The sequence below is a fragment of the Panulirus ornatus genome, chromosome 13 (assembly GCF_036320965.1).
Source record: "Panulirus ornatus isolate Po-2019 chromosome 13, ASM3632096v1, whole genome shotgun sequence".
NCBI lineage: Eukaryota > Metazoa > Arthropoda > Malacostraca > Decapoda > Palinuridae > Panulirus > Panulirus ornatus.
In genome coordinates, this window is record NC_092236.1 from 22,122,018 (window position 1) to 22,139,659 (window position 17,642).

The 17,642-nt window shown below is 42.6% G+C and overlaps 2 protein-coding genes across 5 annotated transcripts in view; one reads left to right on the forward strand and one right to left on the reverse strand.

Annotated features, from left to right (window-relative positions):
- Positions 1-6,195: 6,195 nt before the first annotated feature.
- On the forward strand, positions 6,196-14,120 carry LOC139752810 (uncharacterized). Its single transcript, XM_071668752.1, has 6 exons — positions 6,196-6,250; positions 7,636-7,738; positions 7,915-8,027; positions 9,016-9,122; positions 10,475-10,615; positions 13,142-14,120. Exons 1-6 carry the CDS (start codon positions 6,229-6,231, stop codon positions 13,310-13,312), a joined length of 657 nt encoding a protein of 218 aa, XP_071524853.1. The 5' UTR covers positions 6,196-6,228; the 3' UTR covers positions 13,313-14,120.
- A 373-nt stretch (positions 14,121-14,493) lies between these two features.
- The window catches only part of Hn (phenylalanine hydroxylase), an 87,860-nt gene continuing 84,711 nt past the window's right edge, over positions 14,494-17,642 (reverse strand). For all 4 annotated transcript variants that reach the window (XM_071668748.1, XM_071668747.1, XM_071668750.1 and 1 more), the window contains exon 8: positions 14,494-16,316. In XM_071668748.1, coding sequence (XP_071524849.1) covers positions 16,157-16,316 — 160 coding nt within the window. In that variant the 3' untranslated portion in view covers positions 14,494-16,156. The remainder of the gene's footprint in view (positions 16,317-17,642) is intronic.

Sequence of the window (17,642 nt, forward strand, 5' to 3'; positions counted from 1 at the left end):
TCTCGGAAAGCAAAAATGGGTATGTTTGAAGGAATAGTGGTTCCAACAATGTTGTATGGTTGCGAGGCGTGGGCTATTGATAGAGTTGTGCGCAGGAGGATGGATGTGCTGGAAATGAGATGTTTGAGGACAATGTGTGGTGTGAGGTGGTTTGATCGAGTAAGTAATGTAAGGGTAAGAGAGATGTGTGGAAATAAAAAGAGCGTGGTTGAGAGAGCAGAAGAGGGTGTTTTGAAATGGTTTGGGCACATGGAGAGAATGAGTGAGGAAAGATTGATCAAGAGGATATATGTGTCAGAGTTGAAAGGAACGAGGAGAAGTGGGAGACCAAATTGGAGGTGGAAAGATGGAGTGAAAAAGATTTTGTGTGATCGGGGCTTGAGCATGCAGGAGGGTGAAAGGCGGGCAAGGAATAGAGTGAATTGGATCGATGTGGTATACCGGGGTTGACGTGCTGTCAGTGGATTGAATCAGGGCACGTGAAGCGTCTGGGGTAAACCATGGAAAGTTGTGTGGGGCCTGGATGTGGAAAGGCAGCTGTGGCTTCGGGCATTATTGCATGACAGCTAGAGACTGAATGTGAACGAATGGGGCCTTTGTTGTCTTTTCCTAGTGTTACCTCGCACACATGAGGGGGGAGGGGGATGGTATTCCATGTGTGGCGAGGTGGCGAGGTGGCGATGGGAATGAATAAAGGTAGACAGTGTGAATTGTGTGCATGGGTATATTTGTATGTGTCTGTGTGTGTATATATATGTGTACATTGAGATGTATAGGTATGTATATTTGCGTGTGTGGACGTGTATGTATATACATGTGTATGGGGGTGGGTTGGGCCATTTCTTTCGTCTGTTTCCTTGCGCTACCTCGCAAACGCGGGAGACAGTGACAAAGCAAAATAAATATATAAATGAATATATATATATATATATATATATATATATATATATATATATATATTTTTTTTTTTTTTTTTTTTTTCAAACTATTCGCCATTTCCCGCGTTAGCGAGGTAGCGTTAAGAACAGAGAACTGGGCCACTGAGGGAATATCCTCACCTGGCCCCCTTCTCTGTTCCTTCTTTTGGAAAATTAAAAAAAATTGAGAGGGGAGGATTTCCAGCCCCCCGCTCCCTCCCCTTTTAGTCGCCTTCTACGACACGCAGGGAATACGTGGGAAGTATTCTTTCTCCCCTATCCCCAGGGATATATATATATATATATATATATATATATATATATATATATATATATATATAATATAAATATATATATATATAGGGTGTGTGTGTGCGTGTTTTTTCCGTCTAGATTCCTCAGGCGGTAGAGTGATATCCATAGACCATGGCAACATGGCTCCTAAGTTTGTTATATGGATTGTGTGGCATGTAGAAAAGTTACACCATTTATCACAATCCCGCAAGAAATGATGATCACTAACGTTATAAATCGGCCAGGAATAGTTCAGTGACTAAGCAATAATAGTCTGTGTGTCCGGGTCTCATAGTACGACGGATGGTGTGTTAGGGATGAACAAGGTAAGCTGGCCTTCGCCACCACCAGTGGACGGGAATGAGAAGGTAAGCGTGAAGCGCATCACTTTGTTGGTTCGCTTCGTTGATGTGGCCTGTAGTTACTCTGTCTCTCTGTCTGTCTGTCTTTTGTCCGCATATAGTGTTTTTCCCTATGCCTTCTCCCTCTTTGTTTATAATCTATCATTCTTCTTGTTTCCCTATTTTCTGCTTCTCTCTGTATGTTTGCCATTACATTTCCTTGTATCTGTATACCACCTCCCCAGTGATTAAGCCAACACTAAGTACCCTAAACACAATGTATCCCACGTACCTTCCCTACCATGAAGTCTCCTCTTCTATCACCACAACCACCAACCTACCTCCACCATAGCTACCCTTCTTCACCTCCACCACCACAACCACCCACCTACCTCCACCATTGCTACCCATCTTCACCTCCACCACCACAACTACCAACCTACCTTCACCATTGCTACCCTTCTTCACCTCCACCACCACAACCACCCACCTACCTTCACCATAGCTACCTTTCTTCACCACCACCACCCACCTACCTCCACCATTGCTACCCTTCTTCACCTCCACCACCACAACCACCAACCTACCTCCACCATTGCTACCCATCTTCACCTCCACCACCACAACTACCAACCTACCTTCACCATTGCTACCCTTCTTCACCTCCACCACCACAACCACCCACCTACCTCCACCATTGCTACCCTTCTTCACCTACACCACCACAACCACCCACCTACCTCCACCATTGCTACCCTTCTTCACCTCCACCACCACAACCACCAACCTACCTCCACCATTGCTACCCTTCTTCACCTCCACCACCACAACCACCAACCTACCTCCACCATTGCTACCCTTCTTCACCTTCACCATCACAACCACCAACCTACCTCCACCATTGCTACCCTTCTTCACCTCCACCACCACAACCATCCACCTACCTCCACCATTGCTACCCTTCTTCACCTCCACCACCACAACCACCTACCTACCTCCACCATTGCTACCCTTCTTCACCTCCACCACCACAACCACCCACCTACCTCCACCATTGCTACCCTTCTTCACCTCCACCACCACAACCACCCACCTACCTCCACCATTGCTACCCTTCTTCACCTCCACCACCACCGCCGTTATTACCACACTCTCAACTTCCACCACCACAATTACCACCGCAGGCACCATTACCACCACCACAACAACCACCATCACCCCCGGGCAGTGCAACAACCCGGTTTGGCTCGAGGAGGGTGACTGGCGCCTCCTCCCTCACCTCACACACACAGTTTGTGGTTACCCAGAAATATGTAGCAAGAATGAGATCCTCCTGACAATGTAGTTCATGTGAACGTTGAACTCTAGACACGCAGGTCGGAATGATCCCATGTTCATAACACCAGGATTATAACTAAATTCCGAACGCACTGTCAAATTGAACTATACAACTCTCTGGGGAGTTTATAGCGCCTTGGTTTTATGCTGTAATGTCGAAGAACAAAATAAACATACAGTAATATCGAAAGGGAAATTAATCTATCTACAAGACGGACGAAGAAGGTTACTGTAAAGTAATTCAAAATCAAGATCTTTACACAGTAAATGAACCTATTCTTACCATGAATGTTTGATTTCCAGACAGATTACCTCGTATCGATTAATTATGAGATTTTTTCTAAAATGAACGAAAAGAACGTATTTCATCTGGACACAGGAGTCGCATCTGCAAACGAACAGAATCCCTTAGTTACCCTGACCCTCGTGTGGAGGTAATACGCTGCGTCTCACGATAGCTACAGATAATACGAGATGGTACTAAGTCTGCTGGGCTTGGCTTTACCCCAGCTCCTGCATCCACACCAGTTCGCAGACTTACACATCCAGTATTTCTTTTAGGGGATTAAGATGACATCACAGTATCCAACTCTTTACACCTAATGGTTGTTCTACACTAAGAATTTTCATTTGTTTTGTAAATGTGCAAACACTTTAGCGTTCGAACTCAAGCATCATTAAACAGCGTTTGAATCTCTTGCAAAAACATCAAGGATCTAAAGGAATATCTTTTCTTTGGCTTTATTCTCACCACATCTGAACGAAAAGCTATAATTCTATGAATCGGTAAATTATTTGTATTTCAATAAGATTTGAAATTTGATCCTAGTCCATCACAAGTGTACTAGGATCAGAGAGATGACTGAAGAAAAGCTCGATGTAATCGAGTCAGTCGATCGCTGTTTGCACCAGCGGTTTAGTACCATAGTTCCTGGGTCAGGAACGATCCTCAGTGGCCTTCAGACGCTTTACTGTGACCCAAGTGGTGCCCAGGATGACAAGGTGTCCAAAAGAAATGTAAATATCAACTTTGGCCCGACATAGTAGAAGGATGTTTTGCTCGATTATTGTCTTTCACAGCCTCTCCTTCATAGTTGTCTGGAGACTCGTATTCCTTGACTAACGTTTTACTTGATGTGGACCAACGCACGGTTGTTCATCGCACGCTTTCGCCTGAGAAGTCAATACCAAATATTAAGTAATGGAAGGATGACAAAGGAATTCAAGGTTATGGGAAATTATCGCAAGCGTAGCTCGGTGTCATTTACACTTTCGGGATCGTTGGTTGAAGCCCACCCAGATTATGGACCATTACCAACAATTTCTGCTGCTTACGAAATCATCCTGGCGTGTTCAGCACTCGCGAATCATCGCACTGCACAGGGCAGGAAGGTAACGGTTGCAAGAGTATCGCCAGCGGCAGGGAACGCTTCTTTCTGGCACAGAGGCAGGGGAAAATGAAAGTCTGCTGACAGAGGCGTGGGAGAGGTTGGAATGAGCAGGGAGGAGGGGGATGTGAAATGTGAGGGTGCGGAGTGGGCGGGCTGCTGACGATGGCACAACAGCTGCCGGAGGGAGAAAGCGGCACACCGACACACACCGCCGCTTGACTTCTTCCCATCCTCCGCCTGAAAGATTTTGTTCACCGTGTACCATACGGTTTTACATCGTATTTCTTTGTCTCGCGTAAATTCAATAGATCATAAAGTATTTGACGTTCCTCTCAGTTCTGGGCAGATTAGTCTATTTTTACGGGATAGGTATTTGAAAGTAGATATATAAGACTGCATACATTAAAGGTGAATAAGATTACGACCACACACAACAACAAAGAAGTTGAATCATGGCGATGAAGTAAGCCTCCACAGTCTGTGTGGTGACTGAAGGAAGGAGGCAGAACCTGTGGTGAGGTCGAGTGTTATGGTTTTCCGTTATATGCTGTAGCACAGGAGTTAGACCCGGACCTCCTCAAGCTCTTACGCCAACTTGCAAGTAGAAGGTGCGGTTTAGCATGAGGATGAAGAGGGCAACGTGTGTCGTGGAAAGTAGGGCAGCAGTCGCTCCTCTTCGCCGCTCACCTGGAACACACACACACCACGCACACACACACACACACACCACACACACACACACACACCACACACACACACACACACACACACACACACACACACACACACACACACACACACATCACCTGCCACCGTTCCTACGTAGCTCCGTACATTCCGTCAAGCACAAGTCTAGCGAAATGCAATTTCATACATTTTTTTTTTGCAACCTTGTATTAGAGAGAGAGAGAGAGAGAGAGAGAGAGAGAGAGAGAGAGAGAGAGAGAGAGAGAGAGAGAGAGAGAGAGAGAGAGAGAGAGAGAGAGAGAGTAAAGCTGATATAAAAGCTCAAATAAATCAAGCGATTCTCTGAAGAAAATTGGACTTTGATCAAAGACAATAGAACATTCACTGAAGGTAATAGAATACTGAAAAGAAATAGAATAATAGATATCTTTAGTTAGTGACAGTGGCAACTGACAGATCAGGGAAGATTTAACGGTTTTTACTCTCTTACGTCATCGTCATTCACCTCAGACACAACGAAAAGCGTTGAGGAATCCCCCCCTCCCCCAGTGCAGCATCCCCAGGTTGTCGTCCATGGTGGCACGGAACTAGAGGGGAGTGCCACATGGGTCGTTCACACGAAATTACGTGCGATAAACGGTAGAAAGTTGACCGAGTGGACGCCATGTGTAACATCACCAGGAACGTCTCTAGAGGGGCGAAGGCGTTCAACCCGGGAGTTCCACACGCAGGTTGGGACAGCTGCTGTGTCTTTTAATCGTTCCTGTCTCGCGAAGTTCACTGTCGCTCCGGTAAATTGGCTGCAGTGTTTATGTGTGAGGTACAGGTGTTGTTGTAGGTTTTCTCGTTTTCTTTGATAGATTATTGTCAAGAAACTGACGTTAGAATCTTAAAGGAACGAATCCTCTTCATATGCTTGGGAGAAAATGTGCAATCTTTCACTTTCTGTGTGTAAAGATGTCATTTTGTATGATAATTGGTAGAATGAATGTAACACGATAGCAAAAAAATATAAGACATTCGACTATGAACTCTCTAGCACAGAGAAATGAGATGGTTCTGTTCCTACACGAAAAAAGACAAGTATTAGGATCCATTCAGTATGGTACAAGATGAGATGGTAAAATAACCTTCCATTCTGTTTTTCTGAACGCACCCAAACCTGACAATTTTCGTGTTCTTGATTTCACTTTGTTTTGTGTCGATTTTCTGGGCTAGTGCCATTAACTGTATCCTTTCTCTTTCCAGCTGACAGACACCATGAGAATCGTCATCGCACTTTGTAAGTATGACAAACATCAAACTGGATTTACTGTACGTGTCACAGCTTCAGTGAGAAACTGATTGGGATTTCCATTTACAGAAATCATCAGAGTTCTCCTTCCTGCTGCTATAAACTCTGATTTACGAATTTGGAAAGGTTATGATCATGCGTGAGGTTAGTGAGTGTATAAAAGCTGAAGAAAGTAGGGTGAAAATACTTAACCAGGCGAGAGTTCGTGACGCTAAAACTGGTGACTGTAGTCTGAGTGAAGCGAGAAAGAATCTCTTATGTCATGATTTGGAGGTGGAGGGACACAGGACAGGAACGTTTTTGGAAGGTGTTGGTTGACATTTAGGTGGTTTCTAGTGAAGAAAAGATATGGAAGGGAAGATGAGATGAAAAATAAGAGATAACCTAACTCAGTCGAGCTGGTCATTATCTGTTTCATCCGTGTGTTGGTTGAGAACAATAATTGGGAGGAACTTGAACTGGGTGACGGAATACATGGATGTGAACCTCCTTGTGTATCATCCTCAACACTGTACTTGCTGATGGAAATAAGATCAAACACTGAGTGACGTAGTTCGCCAGTGTGCAACATACTTCTATTCTATGTCTTTCTCTGAGAAGACGAAGTCTTGAGACGTTTCTTGTACTACTTCATATCAACATAAATAAATAGATTATGAATATACTCTTAAAGTCTCTATGCGTAACATCATCATCAGGAGTATAGTACATGTGGGTTTTCTTTTCTGTAGATCTGAACTTAGATAAGTTCTGGTGTGTTCCGGCATGGTGGAGGATGGCAGTCCTTGATAATTCCTTCCTTCAACATGTCGTGTGTGTGTGTGTGTGTGTGTGTGTGTGTGTGTGTGTGTGTGTGTGTGTGTGTGCAAGCGTTAGGGTTAGATGATGAACCCCACTGTCAATTCTGTCATATTCAGAACAACGCTTCATTTTCTTTCTATACAGTTCTTCAGCATAGAAGGTTTCATATTTAATAGGGAATAGGAGCAATATAAGGAATATAGTTGATACTGTATGAATGTGAGAGACAACATGATGGCTTGTAGGAAGGAATGCTGATGACATTTATCTGTGGTATATGTATCCCTCTGTCAGCCTGGATCCAGAGTTGCCCTCGTATTCAGTGAAAGTGTTAGGAAAGCTGAACCATCATCATGAATCTGGAAGTCTGTCTTGTTTCAGGAAATATATTGGAAAAGATAACGCTGGAAAAAGATGATATAACGTAATTTCTCACTGAAGTTTCATTGGATATTTTATTAAATGTTCTTTTGGTTTTCTTTTCGTGATTGACAGCTGGGGAGGGGGGGGGGGGGAATACACGTAACTAGTATTCATACTTGACTTGTTGTCCTATCTGTCTTGGTGCCCAGGTTTGCTCGGGGTGAGTCTGGGGTCTGCCTCCGCCCACAGCATCTACGCCCGCAGCCCCCAGCTCTACCGTGAGCCACCCCAGGCCTTCCACGAGGACCCCAGGTAACGTTCTCGGTTATGGTCTTATCTTCTGCAGTCATAGGGAACCAAGCCAATAAACCCTTACGTCTTGTGATAGATCGCAACACTGAGAGATCCCTAGGCTAAAACCTGTTTGCCTTGCTGCTCCTTGTATAGGAATGTTCGAAAAACAATTGACTTTGACTTCCTTCCTTCAGGTATCCGGCGCCCCAGGTAGACCAGTACCAGCCAGAGCCTCCCACGTACCAGAAGAAGTACCAGGAGGAGGAGAGGGACGAAGATTACGAAGAAAGCACTAACACCATCCCAGGTACGGTGACATGCAAATTCGAACTCTGGCATTCGCTCGTCATTCTTGGAATATAAATCCTTCCTCATCACACTGATTTCATTCATTCTTTCTCACTAGTAAGACCATCATCTTGTTTACAGCTAGTGGTGTTTACAAGGAACAGTTCTCCTTAACGCAATAGGTCAGGCCTGAGATACTGAATGAAAGTCGATGTACGTATTACGTTCCGTTCCTTCACTTTCACTCCTGATGAATTACTATAGTTACTTTAGTTCCCATACGCGACAGTGAGTGCTTGCTGGCGAATCTGAATTACGCGAGCTAGAATTACCGAGCATCAACGTGCTTGTGACGTCGCTTGGCCTTTGACCACATATCAAGGGCGGCCAATGCATTAACTAACTCCCTGTCAGTTTGAGTATTGCTTTATGGCGGGAAGAGTTCGAGTAAATATTCGGTTCTTGGGACTGTGATGATGATGCAGTTACCGAGGGAGATATAGAGACCTTTCCTTGAAAATCAACTGTTCGAACTTGCGAGATGCATAGATCTAATTGTGAAAACCAGCTGTTTTGAGTTTACAACTCTTTGGAAGACTTTTGACTTCGCGTGTCATTACTGGACTTGAGACAAAAGTCTTCACTGAATATAATTACCGTCCTTCCTGTAGGCGAAGGACATCTATCATCACCTATGTCAATTGACTTCCCTTATGTAGCAACACTTTTTAGGGTCTGTGTACGAACGACGATATAGTGTGTGAGCGTTTTGTTTAATGCACACGTCAAGATTATTATCAAAGCCTTCATTTGCTGCCTTTAAAATCTCCTGACCACTTTTTTCTTATCTCACTATCTCAGCGTCACAGAATAGAATGTAGCCCCTCTAAACCATATTTTCCAAACGCTGAAAAACAAAAGTTTCTGCTCAAATTTCTAGGGGGCTTCGGGAAATATTTTTATTTCTAAGTTGTCTGGAATAACAGGAACTTTTCCTCGTTGGGCAGGTGAGCCGGGCAAGGACTACCCTGTGCACGCCATCATCCCCAGCACCGGCTTCTCCTGCAGCGACAAGCTCCCCGGCTTCTACGTGGACGAGAAAGCCAACTGTCAGGTAGGTCTCCCTTTGAAGCCTCACACACAGTGGCCTCCTCCACTTCCTCGGCTCTGGGGCCCTTCTAGGTCTCCCCTTGAAGCCTAACACACATGGCCTCCTCCACTTCCTCGGCTCTGGACCCTCTCCTTATCAAGTCTTCCGTCTCTTGTATATATTCATCTTACTGACCAACTACATTCTGTAACATGACACTATTGCTACCATTATGAAATTACTAGTGTTCTCTATTTCCACCATATCAACGCAAGTATTTTGAGAGCTAGTAACTAACATTAATGGAGAATATGTCCATATCGCGTTTTGAAGTAGTGAAATCCTTTCTATGAAATACCATATCAAGGTTGATACAATGAAAGATCCTTTCGTAAACCACAGCATTATTTCCAAACATGATCGATGCCACAATCACTCGGTCAGATCAGCCTATGCTCAAGCCTTCGAAGGAAAATAAGATAATAAACCTCTCATCATTATCTTTGTCACCCGAGACTTCAAAAACTTTAATATGTATCTTCCACAAACGACAGCAGACATGCCCTGTGTCAAAAAGACCCGTGTTAGTAAAATCAGAGAATATTCGTACTTGTTTCTGCCGATTGATTTTGGCCAGCGAACCCTATATAATATCGTGGATGTTTGTTCTATAACCTGACAACTGTCTACAGTAACATCAAATTTACCGTTTCATGTTGATGACTTCTACAATCACATATCCTTCCCTGAGACTCTGACTTGTGGTCGCCTCCTCCATGACCTCCAGTAACGCCCCTTCTTTACAACTTCCTTTAACGTCTCTCCTTTTGTACGGCCCTGAACAACTCTCCTTTTCCTCTATGCCCTCCACTAACACTCTTCATTCCCTTGTACCCAGACTGACACTTCTCATCTCCCACGACTTCACTATCGCCCTTCTCTTACTACGACTCTTATTGATACTCCTCCTTCCCCTCTCTTCAGCGACTCCAACTAATACCCATTCTCCCCTGTGACTCCCAGGCTGGCCTCTCCTCTTCAAAGACCCTAACAAGCCATCATGTCTTTTCCACCGACTTCCACAGACATCTTAACTCCCCCAAAACTCCCTAACCCCTCCCACTAACACTCCTCATTCCTAACGACTCCCACAAAAACCTCTCTTCCCAAAAACTTCCACAAACATCCATCCTTCCCAGTTATATAGGAGTTTACCTTCCATCTACGTGATACTCTACAAGCAACTTTCCTCCCAGTGATACCCTACTAATACCCTAGCCTCTAGCAACACCCAGCATGCAACTTTCCCTCCCAGCTACACACATTAACACCCATCCTTCTCTGTGAGCCTCACACCCTACCCTTTTCCCCTGCAGGTATGGCACTACTGCAAGACAGATGGCCTAAAGGAGTCCTTCCTGTGCCCCAACGGGACCATCTACAACCAGGCCAACCGTGTGTGTGAGTGGTGGTTCAACGTGGATTGCGACTCCGACACCATCGCCCAGCAGTACAAGGTGAGACCTGAAGGAGGAAAACGGGATAGAAAAATGGGTACAATTAGAAATGGAGATAGAACAGGAAGAATAGATTATATCAAAAGTTAAATGATGATAGATAACTTAGAGAGATGTGAAAGAAAGGAGAGAACTGGGAGACGATGAAGCAGAAAGATAGGGATCAAAATTTAGGATGTAACTAGGAGAGGAAGTTGATTAGAGCAACAGAGTAAACACAGAGGTCTTGGGCCGTGAGAAAAAGAGAGTAAACAGTTTGACCTACATAACAGGTGGTCAGATTTCTACGGTCGCCATCTGTTCTTGGAGACAAGCAGGTGGTGAGGAAGGAGTCACGTTTGGACCAGATTCATTGACGTGAATGACGTAGTTTCTTCTTTCTTTGACCCAGCCAAGGTACCAGAGTTTCACCAATTAGAAATGTGAATGTGTGGATACACATGCAGCACAGTTGAGCTGGTGGATTTTGTCACCAAGTCGAATGATTTTACTCATTACATAGTGTTATTACATATATCACATAAAGCAAAATTAATGCTAAAATGAAACTGCACAAGCAATTCATATGCAGGAAATGATGAAAAGCTTTTGAAGTGTGCAAGACGATGAAAGGTGATATGATTGTTGCTGTCATGCGTGACATGATTTGCGAAAGCTGAGAAATTATTGTTCAAGGAAAGTAATCATGGGTCTGCCGGGGGAAACGTGACTAGAGAAAATGCTGGATTTTCTGAACGTAGTATAATTTGCGTATCGTTGACACCTCTCACAGGCGCACCTGATCTGTACTTTTACAGTGTAACGTTGGGACACAATTGGAAAGTTTACTAATGGAGAGAAAGGGAAAGGAAGTGTGGAAGGACACGAGTGAGAAGAGGCTTTAGTAGGGGACTGATATATCATTATGTACTATACAGGAACAGGGAAGTGTCCTGGGGTGGTACTGGGGAAGCGAAGTTAACAGTAGTGAGTTAGTGAGTTAGTGAGTTAGTGAGTTAGACGTTGGAGAGTGAGGGGGATATGACGGTTTACCGAGAAGCGATGAGCATAAAGCTAGGTAAACTGTATGATGTGGGAGAACGTATGGAGTATGGGAATAAGAATGAGACCGTATTGCGTTTACAATAGAAAAATTCTACTAGTATAAAGATAAAAAATTTTGAGGAAGGATAATGGTAAGATGGGAAGGTGGAAATGAATCGGGCTCACAATGAGCCAGGTTCCACAGCTGACGAAATGGTAGGAGCATAAGAACTTCTCTTGCCAAGTATGAGGTTCGGTGATCTTAGCGGCGGAGGGTGAAGGTAAATATGGACAACGGTGAAGAGCAAGTACTTGAAAGTATCTTGATATATAAAGGAACTAACAATATTCGTTACCTCCGGGTGAATGGAATCGAACCACAGTTTCACAGAAAACATTATTTCGTCTTTTAGTAGGTTATGGGACCAAGACGCCTAGGCGCCATATTCTGAGACTGCAAAGTTGTCAGAGGTGATATATCTTCAGTAAAGACAGGACAAGGATATGGTAAATATAAACTAGGAAGCAGAATATAAATCCTCTGTAACATCCACCACACGTTTAGGTTCCAGTGTCTTAAGACATTCCTGAAGACATGCTACACTACACACTTAGTCGAAGAAGAACAGGACCTTCTGCCTTTATTTATAGTGATAGTCCTCAGTAATCCTTCAACTGGGAGTATCCTAAAACTTTTGAACGCGAATTCTGTTCAAACTGTCTGAAATACTTCTGTGCATATTCGATATAGGTTCAAACTTCTCTCCGTTTTCATTAGAATGCTCTACACATCATGTCAATTACTTCTGACATCATAGAATGGTACAAGATTAAGTATGTCGTTCAGAGTATTAGAGATGGTATCACAGAAAATCACAAGGACGTTTTGAGTAACTTTCATTCGTACTTGCCCAGAGTACGAGTCGACTCTCCCTGAATGTTAGTTCGAAGGACCTTTCAGTCTTCCCTGGATACTGAAACCATCGTATGAGGACATTATTCATCATTGCAACGAGTTAGAGCCTTTGAAGCATAAAGACGGTACCATATATACATATTCGGGTACTGTACGAAGTCTTGGATATGGGAACAATGTAGTTAGGTTAGATGGTACCACTGGGTTTCCTAATAGATGGTATTTGCAAAGTAAGCATTTCAAGAATCAAACGAGTTAGTACATGAATTCTTGATATTTGTAAGAGATTGTGATTTCAATATTACAATTTTCTTTTTCTGTAGGCTAACATTTTTCTAGAATTCTGGTACCAGGAGCTGGCGTTGCCTTACAAGGGCCACATATGTAGCGAGAGCGTATATGCGTTTCGAATGATCTTGGACGCCTGAATGTGTTCAAGTTTGCTTGACGGTAATGGTCTTATTGGTCCTGGCAATCGATAGGCTCAAAGTCTGAATAATGAGCCGACCAACCGACCTTACGTTAAGGTTTTCATAATCACAGGATGATCTCTTGTTCTTCTTCACAAAGTATCATTATATTCGCAGGTGAACGAGGACCTTTACATCATCCCGTCTCCTAAGCCTGACTCCGAGTATGCCCCTGCCCAGTACGCCTCGTCCCGTTCCCAGTACGAGCCGGAGCCACAATACACCCAAGATTCCCAGTACCAGGATCCGGCCCAACCCTTCCATGGTTACCTCCAAGACGGGTTTTAAGTAACCTCTGGCAATAATCTATGCCTTGTGTGATATTATGTACAGTGAGACAATAAAGTACCTTTACCCCCGGATGTCATAGATTTCAGACTGAACACTACCGTCCCTGTCGTCTCGATAGTGTTGGCAAGTGTGATCACGATGTCATTTCCCTTATCCTTGTCTATAGAAATATTTAAACCTGATCAACAACATATAAACAATTCAACTTCAAATACGGCAAGTGACAGGAACAGTGTCAGTCGCTGGTGTCTCCACATAGTCCCATATAAGGGAAGCAGGGAAGCTAATGTGAAGCCAAATCCGAGAGTTTTGTTCGGAATATATCGCAGTTTGTCATATTGTTCGACACCGAAGGGGTAAAAGTGTCTTATGGTCTGACTTTGCGTCTTTTGTGTCTTTTAGTATGGTTGACGCCTATGACGCGCCTTTAATGTAACTCTCCTTGGCGGTGATCCTCATGATCGTCTTGCTGAATGATTTAATGTCTTTTATACGTTTATGGCAAGTGAAGGTAACATCAGATTCTACTTTTCAGATGTCACCATGCCGAACTCATCTGTAACTCGTTGCTTTACGAGAAAAAGTTAACCCATTGATAATAATCAAATTTTAAATTTGTGAGATGTTTGCCGCATAAACAAACACCTTAAACAATGAGATATAGAGAAGGATACAATATCTCGTTTTGTTTATAGTGTGACGTCACAGTATAACATGTCAATGACGCAAGTTGAAATGTTGCGTCCAAGTCAAACTGTTCAGTTTATACTTATCTTTTTTTAATAAATGATATATACTTACAGTAGTCATGTCCTATTTCTCTTATCCTTGAATTTCTTGTAAATGTGAGAGACCTGGAATTTCTGGAACAGCTGCAGGATTTCGCTCAGCGGATGAGGTGAATAATGAGATCTGACAACTAAGATAACTGAGGATAAGTTAACTCATCTGCCGTACTGTAATCTAGACTGCCCAAAGGCACCTAATCTAACCTTCTGTCACGATATACTATAAAAGTCTTGGTCGAACTGTGACAGTTACACAGACGTAGTGTGAGGAGTGACAGAAATGGGAAGCATAGAACAAATGTTATGGTAATACTTTTGTGTTGATATTTCACAAACGTCAAGAACTTTCTTAACCTTCAGAAAATTTGTGAGGATACAGAGAGAAAAGTACAATAATCAGAATGTTTATTTCTTATCAAAATAATATTATTCCTATAACACATAGTATAGGCAATGTTATGAGATAATATTGCACTACCACAGCCAGACTACACTGTGTGGGGAACTATTTACAAGTACACAAAGGCAGAATAACAAATGAATAAATCAAACCTCACCTGGAACACCCCTGGAGCAACCTTAGAATAGACCTTACCAAAGGCTGAGAATTCTTTAAGAGTTCGCAAGTCTATCACATCTGCTTTGGCCACCATTTCGTTTCAAATTGAATGTCATCGTTATGGAAGCCAAAGAAATTTCAGTCTACAAGAAATACGCCAAATGCATATACACAGTATATACATATTTTGTCTTTCTAGTGTTAGTGAGAGGAAAATTGGATCATTCTATCTGGTAATGAATACTGGAGACAGGAGAAGGGACCGAGATCAAGCAGCAACATCATGAAATATGACGCTCCGGAGAGATGGAGATAAGGTAAGGGAAGTCATTCAAAGAATCTGTTGTGACGAATACTGTTAACTACTACTACCAACTACTAACTACATTTAACTAGTATTAAGAGCATAAAGGAATTTTAAACATGGGAGAGGTGTGCGAGTTGTGTCATTGTGGTAGCGGTGGTAGCTGGGAGACCATAACTTACAGTAACATTCAGTGAAATTCCAAGTTCATCAACAGTGGACGTCATCATACGGTCTTTCTTTTAGAAAATCTTCAGAGGATGAATTCACACTAATGCCGCTCCAGAGGTACTCCGACATAACCATGTGTGTAGACGTAACAGTATGGGATGTGTTGCCATTACAATATCTTATCCTTAATGCACTAATATCACTTACAGTAGTCATATAAACCATCCTCAATTCGGTCTATTGAAACTCACTCATAAACTACATTAACAAATACATTCGGAATGTCTCTGTCTAGAACCGGTTACTAACAGGACCCGCCCCCGCTCATTTCTGGGGGCTTGGTAGCCATGTAAACTGAGTTCACGCAAGATCATGTTTTCTTGTCTTAGATGTTAGGTTTCAGGTCTGAGGTTTAAGTTAGGGCTCACGTATTAGGTCTTACGTCTTGGGGTTTACGTTAGGTTTCAGGGGCTAGGCTAAGTTTTAGGATTTAGATTGGATCTCAAGTTTTGGGTTTACGTCTCAGGGCTTAATTCAGGTTTCAGGTGCTAGATTGTCTTATGGTATTCAAGTTAGCTTTCAGGTCATGGGTTTAAGATAGGTTTTAGATGTTAGTATAAGTTAGGTTAGGTTAAGTCGTGCTGTAAGCTTTAAGTCAGATTTTAGGTCGTTGGTTAAGGTTTAGATGTTAAGTCAGGCCTCACATTTTAGTTTATGTTTTAGGTTAAGTTTCAATGCTAAGTTAGGCTTAAAAACTTAGGTTCAATTTTTGATTAAGGTTCAGGATTTAGGTTAGATTTTAAGTTAGGCTTTAAGTCAGATGTGGTTGGAGTATAATGGATTCGAAAAATGGCGACAAACTCTACACGCAGAACGAATTAGTGAAGCATTGAACAAAATCGATTAGATCTTGCGTGAACTCATCTCCCTTGGCTCCCAGCCTGCAGGACCGGTTCCGGAGACGTTCCCTAACCATCATGATATTGAAGGAGATTAAAGACAGCACAGACGTCCTCCGTCTAGTTGAGTTTTACGAGTGCATCCATGAGGACTTGTATATCGCAATTGATCTCTCGTATGAGGGACTGGATCTGGGGCTTGGAGTTGAGGATCTCCATAGACTGCGTGTACGGGTTGTAGCGCACTGAGAATGGTCTGGGGATTGTGGCGGCGAACTGTCTGCTCGTGGAAGAGAAAAAATAGATTAGTGACGAGTCTCATAGGCCAGCACGTTTTCTCTATCCTAAGATCTCACTAAAGAAAACTAGGAGTAATGGCATAGGATTACGCAGGTTACAAACTTATTCATTTCCTATATTTCTAAGCTTGATAAAGCTACGTTACTTAAAAAAAAAGTACGGTATTCTTGATGAGATGATTACCATATATATATAAGTACTTCTTATCCAAAGGAGAGAAAACAGATGGTGTAAAGTGCATTATCTTTGTTACTTATTAAAGCAAACTAATCTTTCAGCAAAGGAGGTCAGGGTTTCACTTTCAGTCATGCTACCAGCAACATAGAGTAGTCTCATTTCTCTTTTTCCCTTTAACTACGAGAATATATATATATATATATATATATATATATATATATATATATATATATATATATATATATATATATATATATATATATATATATATATATATATATATATATATATATATATATATATATATATATATAACGTTCTCGCCTTCCGCACATTCTTCAACGCTCCCAGAACCTTGGCTCTCTCCCCCACCCTGTGACTCACTTCCGCTTCCATGGTTCCATTCGCTGCTAAATCCACTCTCAGATATCTAAAACATTTCACTTCCACCAGTTTTTCTCCATTCAAACTTACCTCCCAATTGACTTTCCTTCAACCCTACTCAACCTTGCTCTTATTCACATTTATTCTCAGCTTTCTTCTTTCACACACTTTTCCAAACTCAGTCACCAGCTTCTGCAGTTTCTCACCCGAATCAGCCACCACCGCTGTATCATCAGCGAACAACAACTGACTCACTTCCCAAGCCCTCTCATCCACAACAGACTGCATACTTGCCCCTCTCTCCAAAACTCTTGCATTCACCTCCCCAACAACCCCATCCATAAACAAATTAAACAACCATGGAGACATCACTCACCTCTATGCAAACCGACATTCACTTGGAACCTATCACTTTCTTCCTTCTCGTACACATGCCTTACATGCTTGATAAAAACTTTTCACTGCTTCTAGCAACTTACCTCCAAAACCATATACTCTTAATACCTTCCACAAGGCATTTCTATCACCACTGTCATATGCCTTCTACAGATCCATAAATGCTACATACAAATCCATCTGTTTTCTAAGTATTTCTCGCATACATTCATCAAAGCAAACACCTGATCCACACATCCTCTACCACTTCTGAAACCGCACTGCTCTTCCCCAATCTGATGCTCAGTACATGCTTCACCCTCTCAATCAATACCGTCCCATATAATTTCCCAGGAATACTCAACAAACT